At 39.0% G+C, this 18,672-nt stretch overlaps 1 protein-coding gene across 4 annotated transcripts in view; it reads right to left on the reverse strand.

Annotated features, from left to right (window-relative positions):
- Window positions 1–18,672, reverse strand: part of SGCD (sarcoglycan delta) — an 811,202-nt gene that overhangs the window by 317,169 nt on the left and 475,361 nt on the right. For all 4 annotated transcript variants that reach the window (XM_016167092.2, XM_016167093.2, XM_016167095.2 and 1 more), the window contains one exon: window positions 12,302–12,490. In XM_016167092.2, coding sequence (XP_016022578.1) covers window positions 12,302–12,490 — 189 coding nt within the window. The remainder of the gene's footprint in view (window positions 1–12,301; window positions 12,491–18,672) is intronic.

Raw genomic sequence — 18,672 nt, forward strand, 5'->3', positions numbered from 1 at the left:
TATTTTTTAATTAAACTCATTGAGGATGACATTAGTTAATAAAATTATATAGGTTTCAAATGTATAATTTTATAATATATGATCTACATAATGCATTGTGTATTTATGACCCAAAGTCCTATCTCCTTCCATCACCATATATTTCACCCCCTGGACCCTTTTCTACCTTTCCCCTCCCTTCTTTCCCTCTGGTAACCACTAAACTATCGTCTGTATCTATGAGTTTTTGTTTGTCTTGTTAGTTTGTTGCTTTCAGTTTTGTGTCCCACATATGCATGAAATCATATGGTTCTCAACTTTGCCATCATCTCTTTTTCCTGTGTCTTCCTTTGTTCAGTTTGACTCTGAGCATCTATGCAGACAGCTTGTCTAGAAAGCACCTCTCTTTGATTATGTCAAATGACCCCTTCATACATTCTTATAGCATCCACTTAGAGCAGAATTTTTATATGTATTTGTTTAATCATGTGATTACTTCCTGTCTCCCCCCATTATACAGGAAGCTCCATAAAAAAGGTACATTTACTTTTGTTCACTACTGTACCTCTAGCACCTGGTACAGTATTTGGCCCACAGGAAGAGCTCGACAAACCTTTGTTGAGTAAATGACTGTAATTTATTCATTAGACTGTCACCAGATAGTAACTAGAGAAACAAAAGATTTGAAGAGTTGATAATTTCAAGTAGGAACCATTCACCTAATTAGGACAAGAAAATTATTTTCAAAGAAAACCACAAAAGTCAGAAGCACAAGGCTCTCCACCAGTGAATGAACAAGACACAGATGATCTCTGCTCTCATGAAACCCTCCTTGCCAAGAAATGCAAGGTAGGTTTCGAATGAGGATTTCTGGATTTTTTTATGGGCACTATAAAGAATTCATTTCTAAAACAGCAACCAACTATGTATGACACGAAGATGGTTTAACGCAGAGAGACCAAGTGACCCAAGTGATCATTTTCCTCTATCTTTGGGTTTTAGAGAAAATACTTCCTGTTTTGTCTTGGAATTAAGAGATTTGTCAGAGAAAGAAAATATGCTTGCTCAATGTGGCTGATTACAGACTTGTGCATTGATGGTCAAAACTCCCTCATATTGGCCAACCCAAATGTGATGGCCCGGTAAGGGAAAAGAATGTGCTGAGTCTTTCACCATATATCTAATAAACACTGGCTCCATGCCTTGCCGGAGTCTGCAAAAGGCAACTGATGCCAAGGTCTGCTGCTCATTGTTCATTCTTATTTATTCTAAAGTTGGGAGGCTGACTAGAGTATTTATTAGGCATGAGACCTTAAGCAGATTACTGAGCCTCAGCTGCTCCTTCAATCAAAAGGGTAAAATTAAATTATCCCTGCCATGTCTCTTGCGTCGGGATGTTGGTAAAAAATCACATAGCAGGCTTTCTAAAGTGCAAAGCACTTTTACAAGCATAGGATATTATGAAGGTAGAACAGAGTTCTGTTGTTCTTTTCTTTTAATAGAGTATAGTAGGCACCTAAAAATACTTGTTGCAATAAAAGTGGTAATTATTTCAGCATGGTGATGATGATAATTTTGTGGATCTTTTAACTGTTAGTTTTAGAGGAGGAGACCACACACCAGGGCTTGACCACAGCATCTGGTCATACTGGGTATTTGGTAAGTGGTTATTCAACGCTCAAAGGTATTACTTTCCACTGAAAAAAGCTTAAACTGAGCCCAAAGTTCTTTCTTTACTCATTCTTTAACAATAAATACTTGTAAAGCATCCACTGTTAGAAAATCAAGTTTTAAGAAATGTTAAGAAGTTCTCCACTTAATAACTAACATTGGTCGATAATTAAAAGCTGACCAAAATGCATAATTTTATCCACACAAGCATTAGTTAGGGGATTTTCCCACGAAACACAATGGCTATACTACTGAAGAATTTTTTTCCTTCCTTTAATCCTTTATTTATCGAAACAACACGTAGTTTGATTATTCACATATGGCTTAATAAAGTCAGAAAAGTAATGCAAAAGGCAACCAAATCATAATTGTTATAACACAGATGCCAGTTATATAGTTAGTATGACTCCTTAAAAGATTCATGAAACTAAAACTGCTTCAGTAGCCTATGACTGAATCAGCATTACCCATCTACATACTGACCATCACTGCCATTGAATATTATGCAAGTAAATACATTACTGGTTATGATACACATATTTCATTTTTGACAGCCAACATTTCTGAAGAAAGTTAAAAGCATAAACTTTCAGGTTAGACAAACCTAGGTCTCTATGCTGACTCTACTGCATACCAGCTGAAGAAGTTGGGCAGGTTAAAGATGCTCTCTGTGCTTTAGCGTACTCATAAGGAGAGGTGATAGTACTCCTCACAGAGTCATTGTGAAGGATGAGGGAGGTAACACAGGTGGGCACTTAGCACAGTGCTCAATATAAGGTGTGGGTTTTGCCTGGTAAATAGCAGCTGTTGCTGGTATAGTGGTTGACTGTTTTTCCACAGGTGAACACAACATTATCTCTGTATTAGTTTCCTGTGGCTTTCATAACAAATTACCATAATATGGATGGCTTCAAACAAAAAATTCATTCCTCACAGTCCTGGAAGCCAGAAATCTAAAATCAAGGTGTCACCAGGGCCACACTGCCTCGGGAGGCACTAGAGGAGAATTCACTCTACCTTCTCCTTTTCCCAAAGGCCGCTGGCGTGCCTTGTGGCCACATTACTCCATTCTCCGCCTATACGGTCACACTGCCTGCTTCTCTTCCGTCTGTGTCAAATCGATCTCTGCCTGACTCTTATAAAAAACACCTTATTGGATTTAGGGCCCAACTTGATAATCCAGGATGATGTCCTCATCTCTAGATCCTTAACTAAGGTCAAATATGACAACATTCACAGGTTCCAGGGATCAAGTCAAGGACATGGCCAACGTGCAACCCACCATAGTCTCTCATCCTACATACTCTTCTAGACTGTCCCAATCCCACCCTCCTGTATGTGTGGAGTCCATGTGCCATCCCTGGGAACCTAGACAGGATTCTGTTTCTGCCTAGACCTGAGAAGTGGAAGTGACACGACCTGCCTTCTGGGTCTAGGTGGTAACAGCATCGTGCGCATCCACCTCGTGCAAGTGGAAAACATTCTGAAACCCAGCTCCCATGCGAACAGGACGCCCAAATTAGCCCACACAGAGGAGCTCACAGCCAGCCTCAACCACCCACGCACGTAAGTAAACATGCCTCTAGATGGTTCCGGCCCCAGCTGCTGAGACTCCTCAGTCTCAGATTCTCCCCAATTCAAGTGCTAGCAGAGAGAAGATGTGCCCACTAAGCTCTGCCCAAACTAGAGATTCCTGAGCAAAGTAAATTATTACTGCTATATTAAACAACTAAGTGTCTGGGTGGTTTGTTGTGTAGCAATAGATAATAAGACCAATTATTCATTAAATAACTGACGACATGAAGATTAAAACAAACAAACAAACAAAAAAGCAAACAAAAAAACCCCAGCACATGAGATGTATTTCCTGGCATTTAACATCTTGGGTTTTTGTCTAACTAAATATAGCGTGAACGAACATAAACACACACACAAGCACACTTCTAGAGCAGAAAGTGATTCAATCTCTCTCATTCTGAGTCAAAGAATATGGGAGGATATAACAATTAGACACAGAAACGATTTGAGCTCTGCAGGATCTGTATACCGCTTGTTCCAAACTGTGTATTTTGCATATTGGGAGAAAAAGGCTCAGACATAGTTCCTGACCTTTCTCCACCTCGATACAGCTCTTCATCCAACAGAAGCCCACCTCGCTCCTCATAGCTAAGCAAGACGGATTACCTTTCAGTCTATTTTCCCAATTAGGAATCCTGAAAGGAGGAGGTATAATGGAGACAGCGAATGGGTGTGGAAAAGAAACAAAGCTTCTACAAACACAGATGACTCTGGGCCATCTGTTCATCAGATTGTGAGAAACTTTCTTCTCTTTCTGTTAAACTAAGTTTTGTTTGTTTGCTTTTCTACCTAATCCCGTGGCTCCGGGTCTTGAAAATTGTTCAGAGCACTGAAAGGAAAGGCAAAAATTGCTGTATGGGAAAAAATGAACAACTTCTTTGATCAGGGTCTTGGCACACTTCCCAAGACCCACAACCTAAGGAATAAGGTAATAGATTCTAGACCTGTTCTGTAACAGAGAGGTTTCTGCAATGATGAAAATGTTTCGTATCTATTCTTCAGATATAATGGCAGCGACTAACTCCACGTGGCTCTTAACATTTCTGATGTGGCTGCTGTGACTGGGGCACTGCATTTTTATGTTATTTAATTTTCATTTCATATTGGACAGTGCAGTTCGGACAAAGCATTTACACAGGCACCTCCACTTAGAAATCCCAGCTAAAGACTCTCAGGTGACCCAATTGACCAGAAACCTCACATTTACTGGGTTTCTTTCTAGAGCCTGAATCAACTCCCCTCCGCTGTGGAAGGAGTGGCCCTATGGTAACAACCCCTGGGGATGTGGAACTTCTCTCCTATGACCACTTAGTGCCTCAGTAACAGGGAACAGAGCTCCAAGACGCGGCCATGGCTTCCAATTTCTGAGAGTTATTCAGAGTTCATGACCACATGACTGATTATACCTAAAAATTGCATGTGTGAGCGGCTATGTGTGATGTATGAAGACAGCAATATTTCCAGGGAGATTTTCTGACATTCTTTATTTTTCACAATTTGAGATGATAAAAAAAAAAAAAAAAAAAAAAGTTTTGAGTGCATGAAAACTATAACAGTGGCAAAGGTCATGAATATGATCCAAATAATAGGCTAGAGTTGCACAGTAATTTGTTTATAATTGGCTTTCAACCTTCTCTGTTTGACCTCTCAAGAGTATAATTTGCATTCTGTTTGACTTTACTAGAGTCAGCTGCCCTTCTCCCCGTCACCCCCAACTTCCTTTCTCTCTGGAGGCCTGAGCTATCAATACTGGAACCACAGTGTCAGAGGCTTTGCTATAAAGTTTAACTCAACCGCTTTCAGGCTACGCTCATGGAGCTTTCTCTACTTTAAACACCATTCGAAAGGCATTATCTATCTTATAAGACTCAACTTAAGAAGTCTTCCAGTGCCTTCTAGCTTTAGCCGATTTCTTCTTCATACTCACCTAAAGTATTTATCATTTTTAGAGCGCATTAAAAGGACACATTTTTTTCTTCCTAGTAAATGATCTATTAAAGTATAAAATTTTCTTTATTACAATCTTTAGTGTCCACACGAAGCACAGTGTACTGCACAAATAGTGTGTTTAAGAAAAACCGACTGAACTGAGGAAAATTTGCCCAATAAATTGTATAAATTTGCAGTAAGCTTGGTTTATAGCATTTTGCAACGATTACAATGATCGAAATGAAATCATTCTTGATGATCTGCATTCATGCAAAGGTATAAAGCACAGTAAGCTTCAAACCAAATAAGATGTTACAGAGCCATATCCCAGAACTGCTCATGGGACAAAATCAATTGTTGTCTCTTGTTTTTCTGCATTACAATTTCCATGTTATCTAACAAAATAATATTTTGGCAACTTTTCAGATTGATGAATTTGAGTTAATTGTGGGACAGTGATTCCAAGAGTCAGAGTACTGAGAGACGCAGGCACAATGTCCTCTACGTAGGAACCCTTTCCAGGTTCCCAAGTGGAGCTACCACCTGTGAAGTGGGTGCTACCCTAACCCACAATATAGTCATTAACGGCATTCAACGAAAAGTACATCGAAAGCCAATCATCGTTTTCTCTCATTTGCTGAGCAAATCTTTATTAACTAGGATGATGTCTCCTGCTTCTACTTCATACTCCATTATTACCCTTCTCTTCTCATGTAATTAAAATGTAGCAGGTAGTTGATATACAGGAGGGAGTGTCTATTAAAAACACCTTTTCATAATCAAATCCAAGCACTCATCTCATTTATGATCTGTCTACCTCAATAAATCAACTCATACTTCATTTTAAGAGAAATAAAACGCTCTATTAAACCATCTTTACACACTTTAATTTAAAATGACTGTCTATTCATATTTTTTCTCATTTATTCAATAAACATTCTAAATATCTACAATGTGCTAATAAGGAAGGTGCTTAAAGCTGTGGATACAAAGATGAATAGTTTAAGCTTACTGTCTTCTGTTGTTCACAGCCTACTCTAAGAAACAGCCAGGAAAATAAATGCAGTACTGTGTGTCCCCAGCCCCTCCACCCCCAACTGCATGACACCAGGCACAGCAAACCACAAATGTCGGCTTCAACCGGGGTACTTTGGATAATAAATGAGAAGATAAAAGCTTAAAAAGGGCAACATTTATAGAACATCAAATGTAGATACTATTTTTGCATGAATTTTGACCACTTTAATAGGAAAGAAGTCTGGGTCTGGCTGCTCAAGGAGCAGGACTCTGAGAATGACATGGCCTTGTTCTCCCAGGCCACAGGCAATGGGGTATCTCACTGGGGCTATGGGCAAGCAAGCAAGCTACGATATGGTGTACAAGATCCTCTGGGCCAATGCAGCTCCCTCTCTGGGATTAAACCTGGGCAACGAGAGCCTGGGACAGGTAGAAGTGGGAGCTAAAATGGACAGGTCATTGTAGAGAGCAGGGCAAAGGCAGATGTATAAAGTTGCAAGGAAGAGGAAAACCTGAACAAACATGGGGAGTTAATCAGAAGCACAGCAAAGGTAGGCAGAACCCAGCCTGCAAACAGAAGAGAATGTTCCAAGGCAAGGTCAATGCCATGCAGTCCAGAAAATCAGGAGGTGGACAATCCCAGATGGCCCCTTGGTTCTTGACAGTGTTCTAGGTACCACGGCTGTGAGGCCCACCGATGCTCCCACGAGATCTTCTCCCCTACCCGTGGCATGTGCACCCTTACTCCTCTTTACTGGACTTAGTTGGACTGGGTCACAATTTTTTGAGCTTTCCTCAAACAAATGATGCATCAGCATTCTGAGTTATGGAACACACTGGCCATTCTCTCTGGCTTTTACTGTTTCACAATGTGTCCAATTTACAAGTATTAGAATGCCTTCCTCTGACCCTCAGTAGATCTTTATCTTACTTTAGGGTAAATAAATCATGTTTTAGACATTGCACTGAACAAATCCAATTTGTCTTCATGAAAAATAGCACTTGGAATATGGGCAGCATAGTGTACAGGATGGATGATCAAGAGGCTGAGCTCTAGAGCCAGACTCCCTGTGACCCGATCCCAGCTTCATCGCTCACTGGCGGCATGACCTTGGGCAAGTGACTGCACTTCTGGGAGCCTCTGCTTCCCCATCTGTAACATGTTACAGTGGTGCCTCCCTCACAGGGTTTTTATGAGGTTTTTACAATCCTCCTTTTAAAGGAGGATTATAAGTTCTGTAGAAGTTTTTATTAAACAAGTGGACATTCATTTCTTACATAATCACAAATACAATGGTTTGAATTTTGTTAATTTTTATGAAGAGAAACAGAAGTTAGGAAATCTATTATACATGGGTACAGACAGTTATAATTTATTGAGGACCTACCATATGCCTGGCACCAACTAGTTACTTGACATCCATCATCTCATTCATGTGGTCTGCAGGAAGGCAGCTGACAATTAATAAACACAAGCTGACTGTATACTGGGCATGAGGCTGGGGTGACAAAGATGAAAAGAACACAATCTCTACTCCAGAGAAGTTTCTGTCATAATTGGGGTGCTGAAGCTGGGTCAGGCAACCTCGCTATCTACTTTGGTTCAATCAACTACAATATGAGGTTGTCTGATGAGGTGATTCCTAAGGTTCCTATTTCATCTAACCATGAATTGTTTTACACTCACTAGATTAAGAGATCATGCCACTTATTAATAATTGCCACGCCTTTTAAGTTTTGCCACTTAATAACCACTTGTTCTAAATGATGATGTAGATAATTAATACCGTATTATTTCAGGAAGTCTTTGAGGTCTACTGTAAAGCCCAAAAGACAATAACCATAATGTTCAAAGAGGAAGATGCTTTATGGTCTTAAAGGACACCTAAGTCAACACACTCTTTTCTCTACTGAGTCCCAAGGAACAAGGTATAGTAAGTAGTTCATGGCTGGCCAGGCATCCGGTTCCCTAACATTCTTGCTAGGCCTTTCTGCACTGCCCTGCAATATATCAAACAGGTTAACAGACCAGGCTCCAGTCAGACTGATTGGATTCAAATATCTACTCTGCCACTTTGGAGCTGTGTGATCACAAATCAAGTTATTGAGCCTCTCTCCTCCCTTATGAAGTTGGTATCATGATACTACCTACCTGCCTAAGGATTAAGTTAGATAATATTTATTCATTGCAAGAGCAAGGTGCCTGGCACAAAATGATGATACCTACTATGTGCCAAGCTCCATTTTAAACACTAGTTTCATCACCTCATTTACTCTTCCTAACCATCCTGTAAATAGGTAGGTACTGCTATTACTCTCTGGAAACTGCAGCACAGAAAGATTGAGGAACTTGCCTAAGTAGCAGAACATAAATTTATACCTAGAGCATCTGTCTCTGGAGACTGAGCCTTTAACTACTAGAAGGGGATGTAGGGTTGCTCGTGATGTTCTGCTGCTAACGTCAAGACTTCTTGTGGGTCAGAGGCTCCTACAAATGTTTAATGTGAATTAACTTACTGAGTCTTCACACCAACCTAAGACACAGATATTAAGTTTATATTTACATTAATACAACAAGGGGATAAAACAGAAGGTAGAAACAGTGGAGGGAGAGCGTCATCAGCTGCAGGGTAAAGGGAAATGAGATAAGGACTAAACTGTCAGGACTAGCAGGAAACTACTCGGGCAGAAGATGGCAGCGGAGACTTCCGACACAGGGTGGGCAAGGAAAATGATAAACCATTCTGCCAGCTTCAGAGTTCTGCTGACAAGACAGATCTTCACAGCAATTAGGGGGAGGAGGTACAGTGTAGCGGAAAGGGTTGAGTTTTGAAAGCAAGACCCAGTTCTGTTACTGGCTGTGTGTTTTTCGGCAAATCCCTCAACTTCTCTGAGCCTTGGGTGTTTATTTTTTTACTAAAATGGACATAATGATTCTTAATTTGTAGAGTTTTGAAAATTAAATGAGATATTTTAAGTGCCAAGCACAGGATGCATAGAATAGATACTTAATAAATATTTGTACCCTTGTACAGCATGGTGTATGATAAACTAGGTCAACTCATGGGTGTTCACAGCACAGGTAAACCACACACTCCTCCATATAGGAAAAAATTGAGGAGAAAAGTATTACCTCGCTGTCCTGCCCAGTAATGAACATCAGGGTATTGTGCTTGGAGCAAAGGAGAACAAAATCATTTTTCTTTTGAAAATATCTGGGACAAAGAAAACTTGGTTGGCTGTCTGTCCAGAGTGTTATAGTGGAAGGACTCTTCCAGCATATATCCTTGGGGATGGCACAGAATGCAAGCCTGACAACACAGTGAATTCTGGATATCCAATCTTGGATAAATTGCCAAGTCCTCAGAAACACTTTCAGATGACATCATTCTCTTGGTTCATTATTACTCAGGGGGTTTGATTACAGTGTGAGCTTTCCCAAATCCCAAAGTACTGACTATTCCAGGCATACAAAATAATCACCCTTTCCTATTGGCAGTATTTTGAAATCCCTCCATAAAATGTTTAACTGTCGTCTCATTGATTTCCTTTGCTCTTTCACCTCCACATTCTCTGATATAACATTGGTTAATATCTCATTCATTTTCAAGATCTCCACTATCAGTAAATTATTATTTGAGGACTAGAGTTATAATTCTAAAAAAAAATATGTTTTATACTGTGGTTGGTAGAAAAATATGCTTTGAACTTTCAGGGAAAGACTAATTTTCTGGCACTTCAGCTCTATTTGCTCAAATGCATTACTGTTATAAAGCACCAATTATGGCTAATAATAGCATTATTCTCACCTCATAAGAACTTGGTTTGGTAAAGCTTTAAAAACTCTCAACCTTGGCAATCAATTTAGTCAACTATGGGAAATAGCCTATTTCATAGAGATTATTACTTTAATGTCATATTGCTTCCTAAGCTCACACACATGCAGAATAAATCGTCACTCAGTACATACTTACATATACCTCTCATGATTAGGCTTGCTAGACAAAACATACTCTAAAAGCCATATATATATATAAATAATAAATAATATCACAGTTATCAAGGTTTGAGTTCATATGCACCAGGCTCACCCCTAAATCTTGTAAGTTCTATAAATGGACTTCAAGTCAAAATAGGTGAAAATAACAAAAATAGCCCCAAATAGAGTATTCAGGAAGTACATGAGTTTTGGCTGAGTTCCAGTGGGAAGGTCATGAATTCCATCTTGCTTTTCGGGCCCTGCAATCCAAACATCTCACCAGCCAGAACCTAGGAGTATTCCACAATGTCTTGCAGTCCCTCAACTCCTACATGTTCCTATATCCAACCAGTAGTTGAGTTGATGTGTCAATGCCACCTTTTAAATATCTTTTGAACATTCATTCTCCATTCCAATACCCTAGCTTCAGTCTTTACCGACTTAATCTTGCAATGCAGAAATGTTTCCATTTTATAAGTTTGTGAAATACAAAATAAAAACATTACGTAACGTGCATATCAACAAATAGTAAATGTGGTCACTTTAAGACCAAATGGACCCAGGGCACACTTTAGAGCTCTGAACTCTGGGAAACTTTTCTCATTATACCACATCTTCACCTGTGCAGGCATCTAGACTGCAAATCTTATCACATTTCTCTCACCTGCTCAAAACACATCTCTGAATTCTGTCTGTAAAGAAAGTTAAAGTTCAAAAAGTACCTACGGAGTCTAACTCAGAAACAGGAGTTAATGTGCTCTAATAGTCTAGAGCATATTACCTTGGACCCTACAATCCCCTGGAAACTGACCTGTACCCTCTTTCAAACTTAATGTTGCAATACTGAAGAGTTTTTTTTCAAAGAACTGCACGATTTTCCTCTTCAAGAAAGAAATCTATAAAATTAAGGTAATTTTTTGACTAGTTTCCTAGCTTTAACTATAAGTATTAAAAGGGAGCCATTCTGATGCCTGAAGCAGTGTCTCTAACCTAGGTTTACAGAGTCTTAATTAAGTCCCAGTGAAGGACCAATAGCCCTTTCCAGGAGTGATGAATGGAGGCACACAGAGAAAAAATGCAGCTAACTCTTGCTCTTCCCAAAGTTCAGTACACCTAAGAAACGCACAGGAAAATTATTATCTGGAGTGATTAAGCGTAATAATAGATACATAAAAGGAGCTACAGGAGCATCGGGAAAGGTTCTGCAAAGCAGGAAAGATGAAGAAAAGTAGCTCAAGCAGATCATACTGCCCAGGCAAGGCAAGGAAGTGTGACTACGCATACTGTGTTAAGGATAAAAATGAATTACTTTCAGCATCACAAGAAAGTATTCCAAGGGCAGTAGATTACTGCCCTTCATGCCCTCATTAAAAAGTTAAATTACTTATACTGCTAGAATTGCTAGGAAATCTTTTTAAAGAAATAAAAAACCTCAGAATAACTCCAGAAATAATTTTTGCCAGGATTTTCTTTTCATTTGAACTTTAACAAGTAAATATTCAATCAGCATAGTGGCCCTAATTATCAACAGCAAAAATTTCTTCAAAGAAGTATAAACACAAATTCTTTAAAAATGAAATATAGCTACCCTTCTCTCATTTCCACCTTACCCACACAGTGGCAAAGGGAATCTTCTCCCCGCAAATCAAAGAGACTCCTATTTAACCATAGTAATAAAATAAATGCCAGGTACAAGCAGTTAAAATTCCTAGAAAATCTCCAAAGTCTAATTTTACTCAGATGTTTCAAACTTTTATCTCACAAAACCTTTCATAATCATTACTAAACTTTGGGAAAACTTAATACTTTGAACTTATCCTGTATCTCCCTCTGCAGTATTTACTCAATGTGCTTGTAAACTGCAGGATATAGAACATCGTTATCAAAACAGAGGGAAAGCATATGCAAGATTGTAAAGCGGGGAATGCCTCTAAATCAGATAGATTACGAACCTCCGAGGAACTGAGATTACAGAGAACTGAGTCCATCCTCAGATGTAATCTAAACAGAATTATTATTTTTTAAACCAAAACACCAGGTTGCTAGACCTTTTGAATACTATTTGAAACCATTTTTTCACCTTCCCCCTTGCCCCACACTCTCCCTTCCCCCAAGGAGAGTTAAGGAAACTTGTGTGGTTTTACTTACAATTGTGAAGTTCATGACTTTGAGAATCCAGATGGTCATGGCCAAGTTCACCAGTATTAAAATCATCAGGAGCAGGACAAAGAAATACAGGCATCTTTTCCGCCAGCCATAAATCCCCACTTTGTATACCTGTGGCCCCTCGGAGCTGGGCATGGTGCTCCGGTGATGTGTGTACTGTTCCTGAGGCATCTGAAATAAATGAGGCGAGAGAGAAGCACTCACATTAAACTGCCAGGAGGAAAAAAATAATAATAATAATAAAGGAAAAGAAAGGGGAAAAAATCAACTGATGAAGAGGTATGGTTGGCTGCTATCTATACATTTCACCCTCCTGATAACTCAAAATCTGCTTCCTCTGGACAAAAGTGGCTCCTCTGGATGCTTGTGGTGGCCTTCTCATTTTACGCAGCCATCTTTAACGACGTACACTGAGACACTCGCATACACACATATTGTGGGAAGGACAAGACTCCTAGGAAGCCACTTTCCAAATGTCTCTTAGAATCCAACATCTTCATGAGGGAGACACTCAAAGATTTTTCAAAGTCCTGAGGCTAAAATTTAGAATTCATCTGAGAAAATAAATTTACCCCAGCAGTTCACTGTGACGGTATACTACTACTACTCAGGCAATTTATTCACAGGTAACAACCTCAAGTGCAAATCGTTCTGTATTGCCAGAAAGTCAGTGGTGAAGGTAACAGTTTTGGTCTTCCCTCTCTTCCAGAGTTCAAAGGAGTGCTGATGAGCATGTAGATGAAGCCTCACTTGACCCAAGAATCTTCAACAAGTGATAGCTGGGGCTTAAATGCTTCCCTTGCTGGAGAACTTACTACCCTCAAAGTTAGTCCTTATGAGTCAGACAATTCTAATCAAATGTTATCAATCAATTCATTTATTTAAAAAACATAAAAGAGGCTCAAAGTCAAGTAAGGTGTGAACATGCCTCTGAAGGCTTGCAGGCTAATGAGAGGAATGAGCTAGTTAAACAGTGAGTACAGTAGCGTGTTAGAAAAGCTAAGTTAGAAAAATATCTGTCGATATTAATAGGCCAATCCCTTTTAAAGAAAGCTGCCCCAAATCCCTGTTGTTGACACAAATTAATCTTTATACCAGCACTACTAATTCGGTACGAATCTAAGTAAGCATATCACTTACCCGAAATTCTAAAACTAAACCAAATTTTAAAATTAAATACAAAGCTACCAACATGTATCATTCAAAATGGGAAATAACTGACGACTGCAAAGGGTGATGACTTTCTAAAACTAAACCGATAAGCAGTACCAACGGCTTGAGCCCAGCATCTCCTGAACATAGTACCCCTGCTCTGCCACGAAGCACGTGAAAACGGGGCCCCAACTGATTTTCACCAAATTATTACACGACCTTTATTTGGGGATTTTATTTCATTTGGCCCTCATACAGGCATACTTCATTCTCTAAGAATAATGCCTGCCTCTGTTTATTTTCATGTTACTTGACAGCAATTAAATTAGTGACATGTGGTGCCAAATGTGACCATGGTGACAAACAAAATGTGGGCCCTAAAATTACATCCTTGGTTATTAGGTTATCTTCCAGATGGTTCAGAACACGATTCTTTTATAATTTTCAGATAATTATTGAAATGTATGCATGAAATCTAAAACTCTCTCCAGAGAACTCATGGCCTTTAGAAATAAGTGGAATTCCACTTGAAAAACCAAGTGAATTCTTACTTGTGGTCAACTGAAATCCTCAATAAAGGCCTGCATGGCATCTGTCTCATTCTGAACACTATCCCAGCACTGAAATTGGGCCCTGCCATAACTATACATTTAAATACATGTGTGTGGAATAAGTGATAAAACAAATGCATAAATGATGAACAAATGAATGTTTTCTACCCACTATGAAATCTGCTGCTGTCTGGGGGGCATACAAAAGTTGAACCCAAACACCATGGGGAAGTTCTAGTTTACATCTTTGCAAATTTCCATTCCAAGCTCCCAAAGCACTGGGTTCCCAACCAATCAGTGAGGTTTATGCTATAGAAAACCTCTATTTTACGATTCGGCAACTTACAATTCTGTGGTCAGGGCTGTGTTGTAACAACGTGGGAAGACAATACAGTCATGGCTTACTGGCCTTTTTACAAAGATCATTTAAAAGGGAGAAAAATGTCTTTTAAGTCTGAAGGAAATTAGGCCTTTACTTTCTGTTAAGTTGTATTCTGTAAATTAAGAAAATGATCACGGAATCTTAGAATTGTATCTGGAATGTCCCTTGATTCTAATCAACTAATTTTATAAATGACCTAATTTAAGAATAGAGAAAGTGACCCACCTGTGCACGGCTAGGGTAAGGACAAGACTAATAGCAGTTGACTCTTGTAGGTATGATGAACGATGAGAAGTTCTTTATAAATAAGCGTACAAATGAGATATTGTCACCTTACCCGTTGCCTTTTCTCTGACATTTGCCCCAACCAATGGGGGAATTACATAACCTAACTATTAAACAGAAATGACATGTTCAATATCTATAAGAGGCTGGAGAGATGAATATCACACTAAAAATTATTTTTTTTTCATACTGAGATTGTTAGTTTGCCAGATACTAGGGATTATCTCCATTCAGCGTTCTCAATTCTGACACACATCAGAGGTACCTGTGGAGCTTTTCAAAACATCTACACTCAGGTCAATTAAGTAAGTCACAGGAGTAAGACCCAGGCACCAGCACTTTTAAAAGCTCCTCAGATAATCCTAATGCGCAGACAAGGTTGTATACCACTAGTCTAGAATAATGTCTCTTGATGCAGCAGAATCCAGAAGAAACTTTTAACAAATACGAATTTAAATTCTGAGCTATACAAGGGGATTAGAACTGTTAAAAAGCTTTCCAGGTCATTTCAAGCATTTGGGACAACTTATCTAAAAGATGGTCTCCATTTTTTTTTTTTTCATAGTATAACCATTTCAAGACAAAAATCTTGAAGCAAACTCCACATGTAAAATAGGAAGCAGAGCTCCTCTGCTTAAAGCAAGAAAGAGGGCTTGACCGCCCTTGAGATACTTCTGTAGGGCCCTTGAACAGGTCCTAGAAACCACTGATGTCACCTTACACAAACTTATTGACTAGCTGAGTTGCTCAAAGCCCAGAGGGGAAGTAGCTCCCTTTCAACTTATATAGCAAATTAGAATCCGAAGGGGATCAGAACTTAGATCCTCAAGTGTCTAGAAGCCTAGTCTTTATGTCACAAGGGCTCCTATAGTATCTCCACCGCGGCCCCTGACTATTTTCGTGAGCCAAGGGAAGCAAAACAACTCCAATCTGCATCTCTGTAATTAAAAAAAGATAGAGTGATGGATTGATCACTCAATAGATACATGAGCAACAAGGAAGGGAGTGAGCAATTTCGTATGAAGGATTATGTTAGGAAGCCTTGTCAGCGGAACATGAAGTAACGGGCATGTCTGTTGTCAGGACTCCTGCCTGGAAAGAGAAAATTTAGATATACTGAGTACATTAATTTTCCTTTTTAGTAAAAAATCAAAACATGTTGAAATGATAAAAACATAAGAGAAAAAACAATCCTCAGACTGCATCTTTTTTTGATTCTTCCAAAAAGAAGTTTGCTGTCCAAGGAATGAAGTTGAAGTTTCAGGTCCTTCCTTGGCCCTAGGACGGGCCATAGCGATGCCTTCACAGCTCCATACATTTTTATAAAATTGGCTTAAGAAAGATGTGTTACCTGCCACTAGCTAAGACCCTGTTCTTTTACAACTTCTCTTTATGTTGGGGAGCTTTGGAAGATTTACCTGTATTTTGGAGGTCTAACAAACGGGAACTAAAATTGGGGGCTCGCATAGTTTGGGTGCAGTGGTATATATATATTTAAATGGTTTGCAGACATGTCCCTGTAGAGGTACATTATTGCTAACTGTCCTGGTGTAGGAATTCTCTCAGGGCCAAAAGACAAACTGCACTCTAAACATTCCCCATAATGGCCAGCATCAGAGAAGCCAGAAGCTATTGGAACATTTTTTTCTAATCATCAGGTATATAAAATTTCAAATGTCGAATTCCATTCTCATTGACCCTGGTCAAAACGGAAATTCTCTCCTGTCAAGAATATACTCAATTTAGCATACATAATTAAAATATAATTAAAAAATGTTCTACTTTTTCTTTTTTATGGGAATCATGGAAAATTGAATTAATCAGAATTCTTGTGTTTGCAGGGTATGTGCGCCGTGTGTCTGTGTTCTGTTTGTAAAGTTACATACTTTTTGCATCACAACCATGTGTAACAAAAAAAATAACTTCCATTGGAATTTCCATAGGAGACACTTGTTTTTCTATAGACCGTTCAGAAAGTGAAAGTGCCAAATAGCTGTAATATAAAGAGACTAGGAAAGAATAGGCAGCCAAAAACTAGAATAAGTATGTCAGTTAATTATTAAAATAGTAATAATATTTTCTGGATTTTGATACACCACCTTCTAAAATTAATAATTTTCTTCCTCATTCTAAATACATATTCATGTTTTTAACTTAAGTTTATATTTCTAATTCTTTGTTGTTTCCTTAAAACAGCCCCACACATTGTTTAAGCGTCAGGCTCCACAAAACCCAGATCTTCCTCTTGTCTCTCCCGAAGGGGACCCCAAGTATACACCAGAACCTCTGTGTAACACCACCACAAGACATCACTGCTTAGCCGAGCTCAATGGGAGGTCCAATTACCTAAGTTCCACTGGAAGTGATTTTCAGACTTTTAAATGCATAAGAAACACTCTGAGAAATGGATTAAATGCAGATTCTTAGGCCTTATGCCAGATAATTATAAATTAATAAGTCTTGGTGCATCCCAGAAATCTGTATTTTTAACAAGCACCAAAACTGATTCTGATGCTAATGGACCAGGCACCATGCTTCAAGGACACAGATTTTAACCCAACACAGAAAAATAGGCCTGGCCCATCTTCGCCTCCACCTGAGTTGTTTCTCACCAGATCACCCTCTTCCTCCCATATGCCTACATAAATCTGCTTTGCCATTCCTCATATTTTCACTGCATTCCTACCTTGGAGCTTTCGTTTCCAACATTCTCTTTCGGTAGTTTATTAATATTATGCTCCTTGCAGTCTTTGGTGTCTTGCTTTTCCAATGAACTAAGATCTTTCTGGTATATATAAAAATCTTAGCTTATCTTTATTATCCTCTCTACATGTGGCCTAATTTTAGTCTCATTGATGCTCAGGGTTCCCAGGTCTTTGGCAAACCCTCAGAATCTCATAAGCTCATCCATCTACTGAATTGGCCCATTCAAAAATCACTAGTGATGTCCCTGATCAAAATTCAATGTACTTTTCTTCATGCCCATTTTCCCTAAAACCTCTGAAGCTTTGGTTCTTTGCCAACTTCCCCCTCCCACCTAGAAATGTTGTCCTTCGGCATTAATGACTGCAGGCCCAAGGTATCCTTCCAATGTCTTTGACTACTATCAATCTTTCCAAACTCTCCTCTCTGCTTCTTTCTTTTGGGTTCACATTTTGAGTTAGTGTTCTCTCTCTCTCTCTCTCTCATCTCAGAGACAATGTTCAGTGTCATATTGTACTTTGTAGTATGAGAATGAAACTCAACTTATTACTTTAACTCATTCCCATTTCAAATTAGACCTGCCTACATGTCTTTTACCCATCTACTCCTTCATATAATAACTACTGATCATTGATCACATTCCATATACTGTGCAAAAGGTCTCAAGATACCACAGGTAAGAAATGCCTTGCCTTTATGCAGCTCACGGCCTGGGTGGTAAGGGAACAATGAACAAGTAAATGCACAAAGAAACAAAACGAACTGTATGAAGCACATATGCCGAAATACATATCTGGTAATGTTAAAGAAAGCATCATGGGATGGAAGGCATTTTATAAACTCATCAAGAGAACTCTCTGAGGATGTAACATTTATGCTGAGATTTGAAGGATAAGAAAAAGATAGCAGAGTGAAGACTGGGATAAAACGGTCCCAGGCAGAGGAAAGAAAGCAAAGGCCTCAATGTGGACAAGGTCTGTGTGACCGACTATAGTGAGTGAAGTAGAGAATGGCGGAAGATGGAGCTGAAAAAGCTGGGAGTCAGACCACACTGGACCTTAGAGACCATACTGAAAAGTCAGATGTCACCGAAAAGTCAGTGAGAACCTATGGCAGGATTTGATACAAGACAGTGATAATCTGATTTAAATAGTAGCAGTGCCCAGACCAAAATAGGTGCAAAATAAATATTTGTTATTCGATGGCATTTAATAATCTTTCTTCCCTCCTTCTACACAATTGTATATCAAAACACTCCCCAAAATTGAATACTTTGGAAA

Source organism: Rousettus aegyptiacus, unplaced genomic scaffold (genome assembly GCF_014176215.1).
Source record: "Rousettus aegyptiacus isolate mRouAeg1 unplaced genomic scaffold, mRouAeg1.p scaffold_m13_p_7, whole genome shotgun sequence".
NCBI lineage: Eukaryota > Metazoa > Chordata > Mammalia > Chiroptera > Pteropodidae > Rousettus > Rousettus aegyptiacus.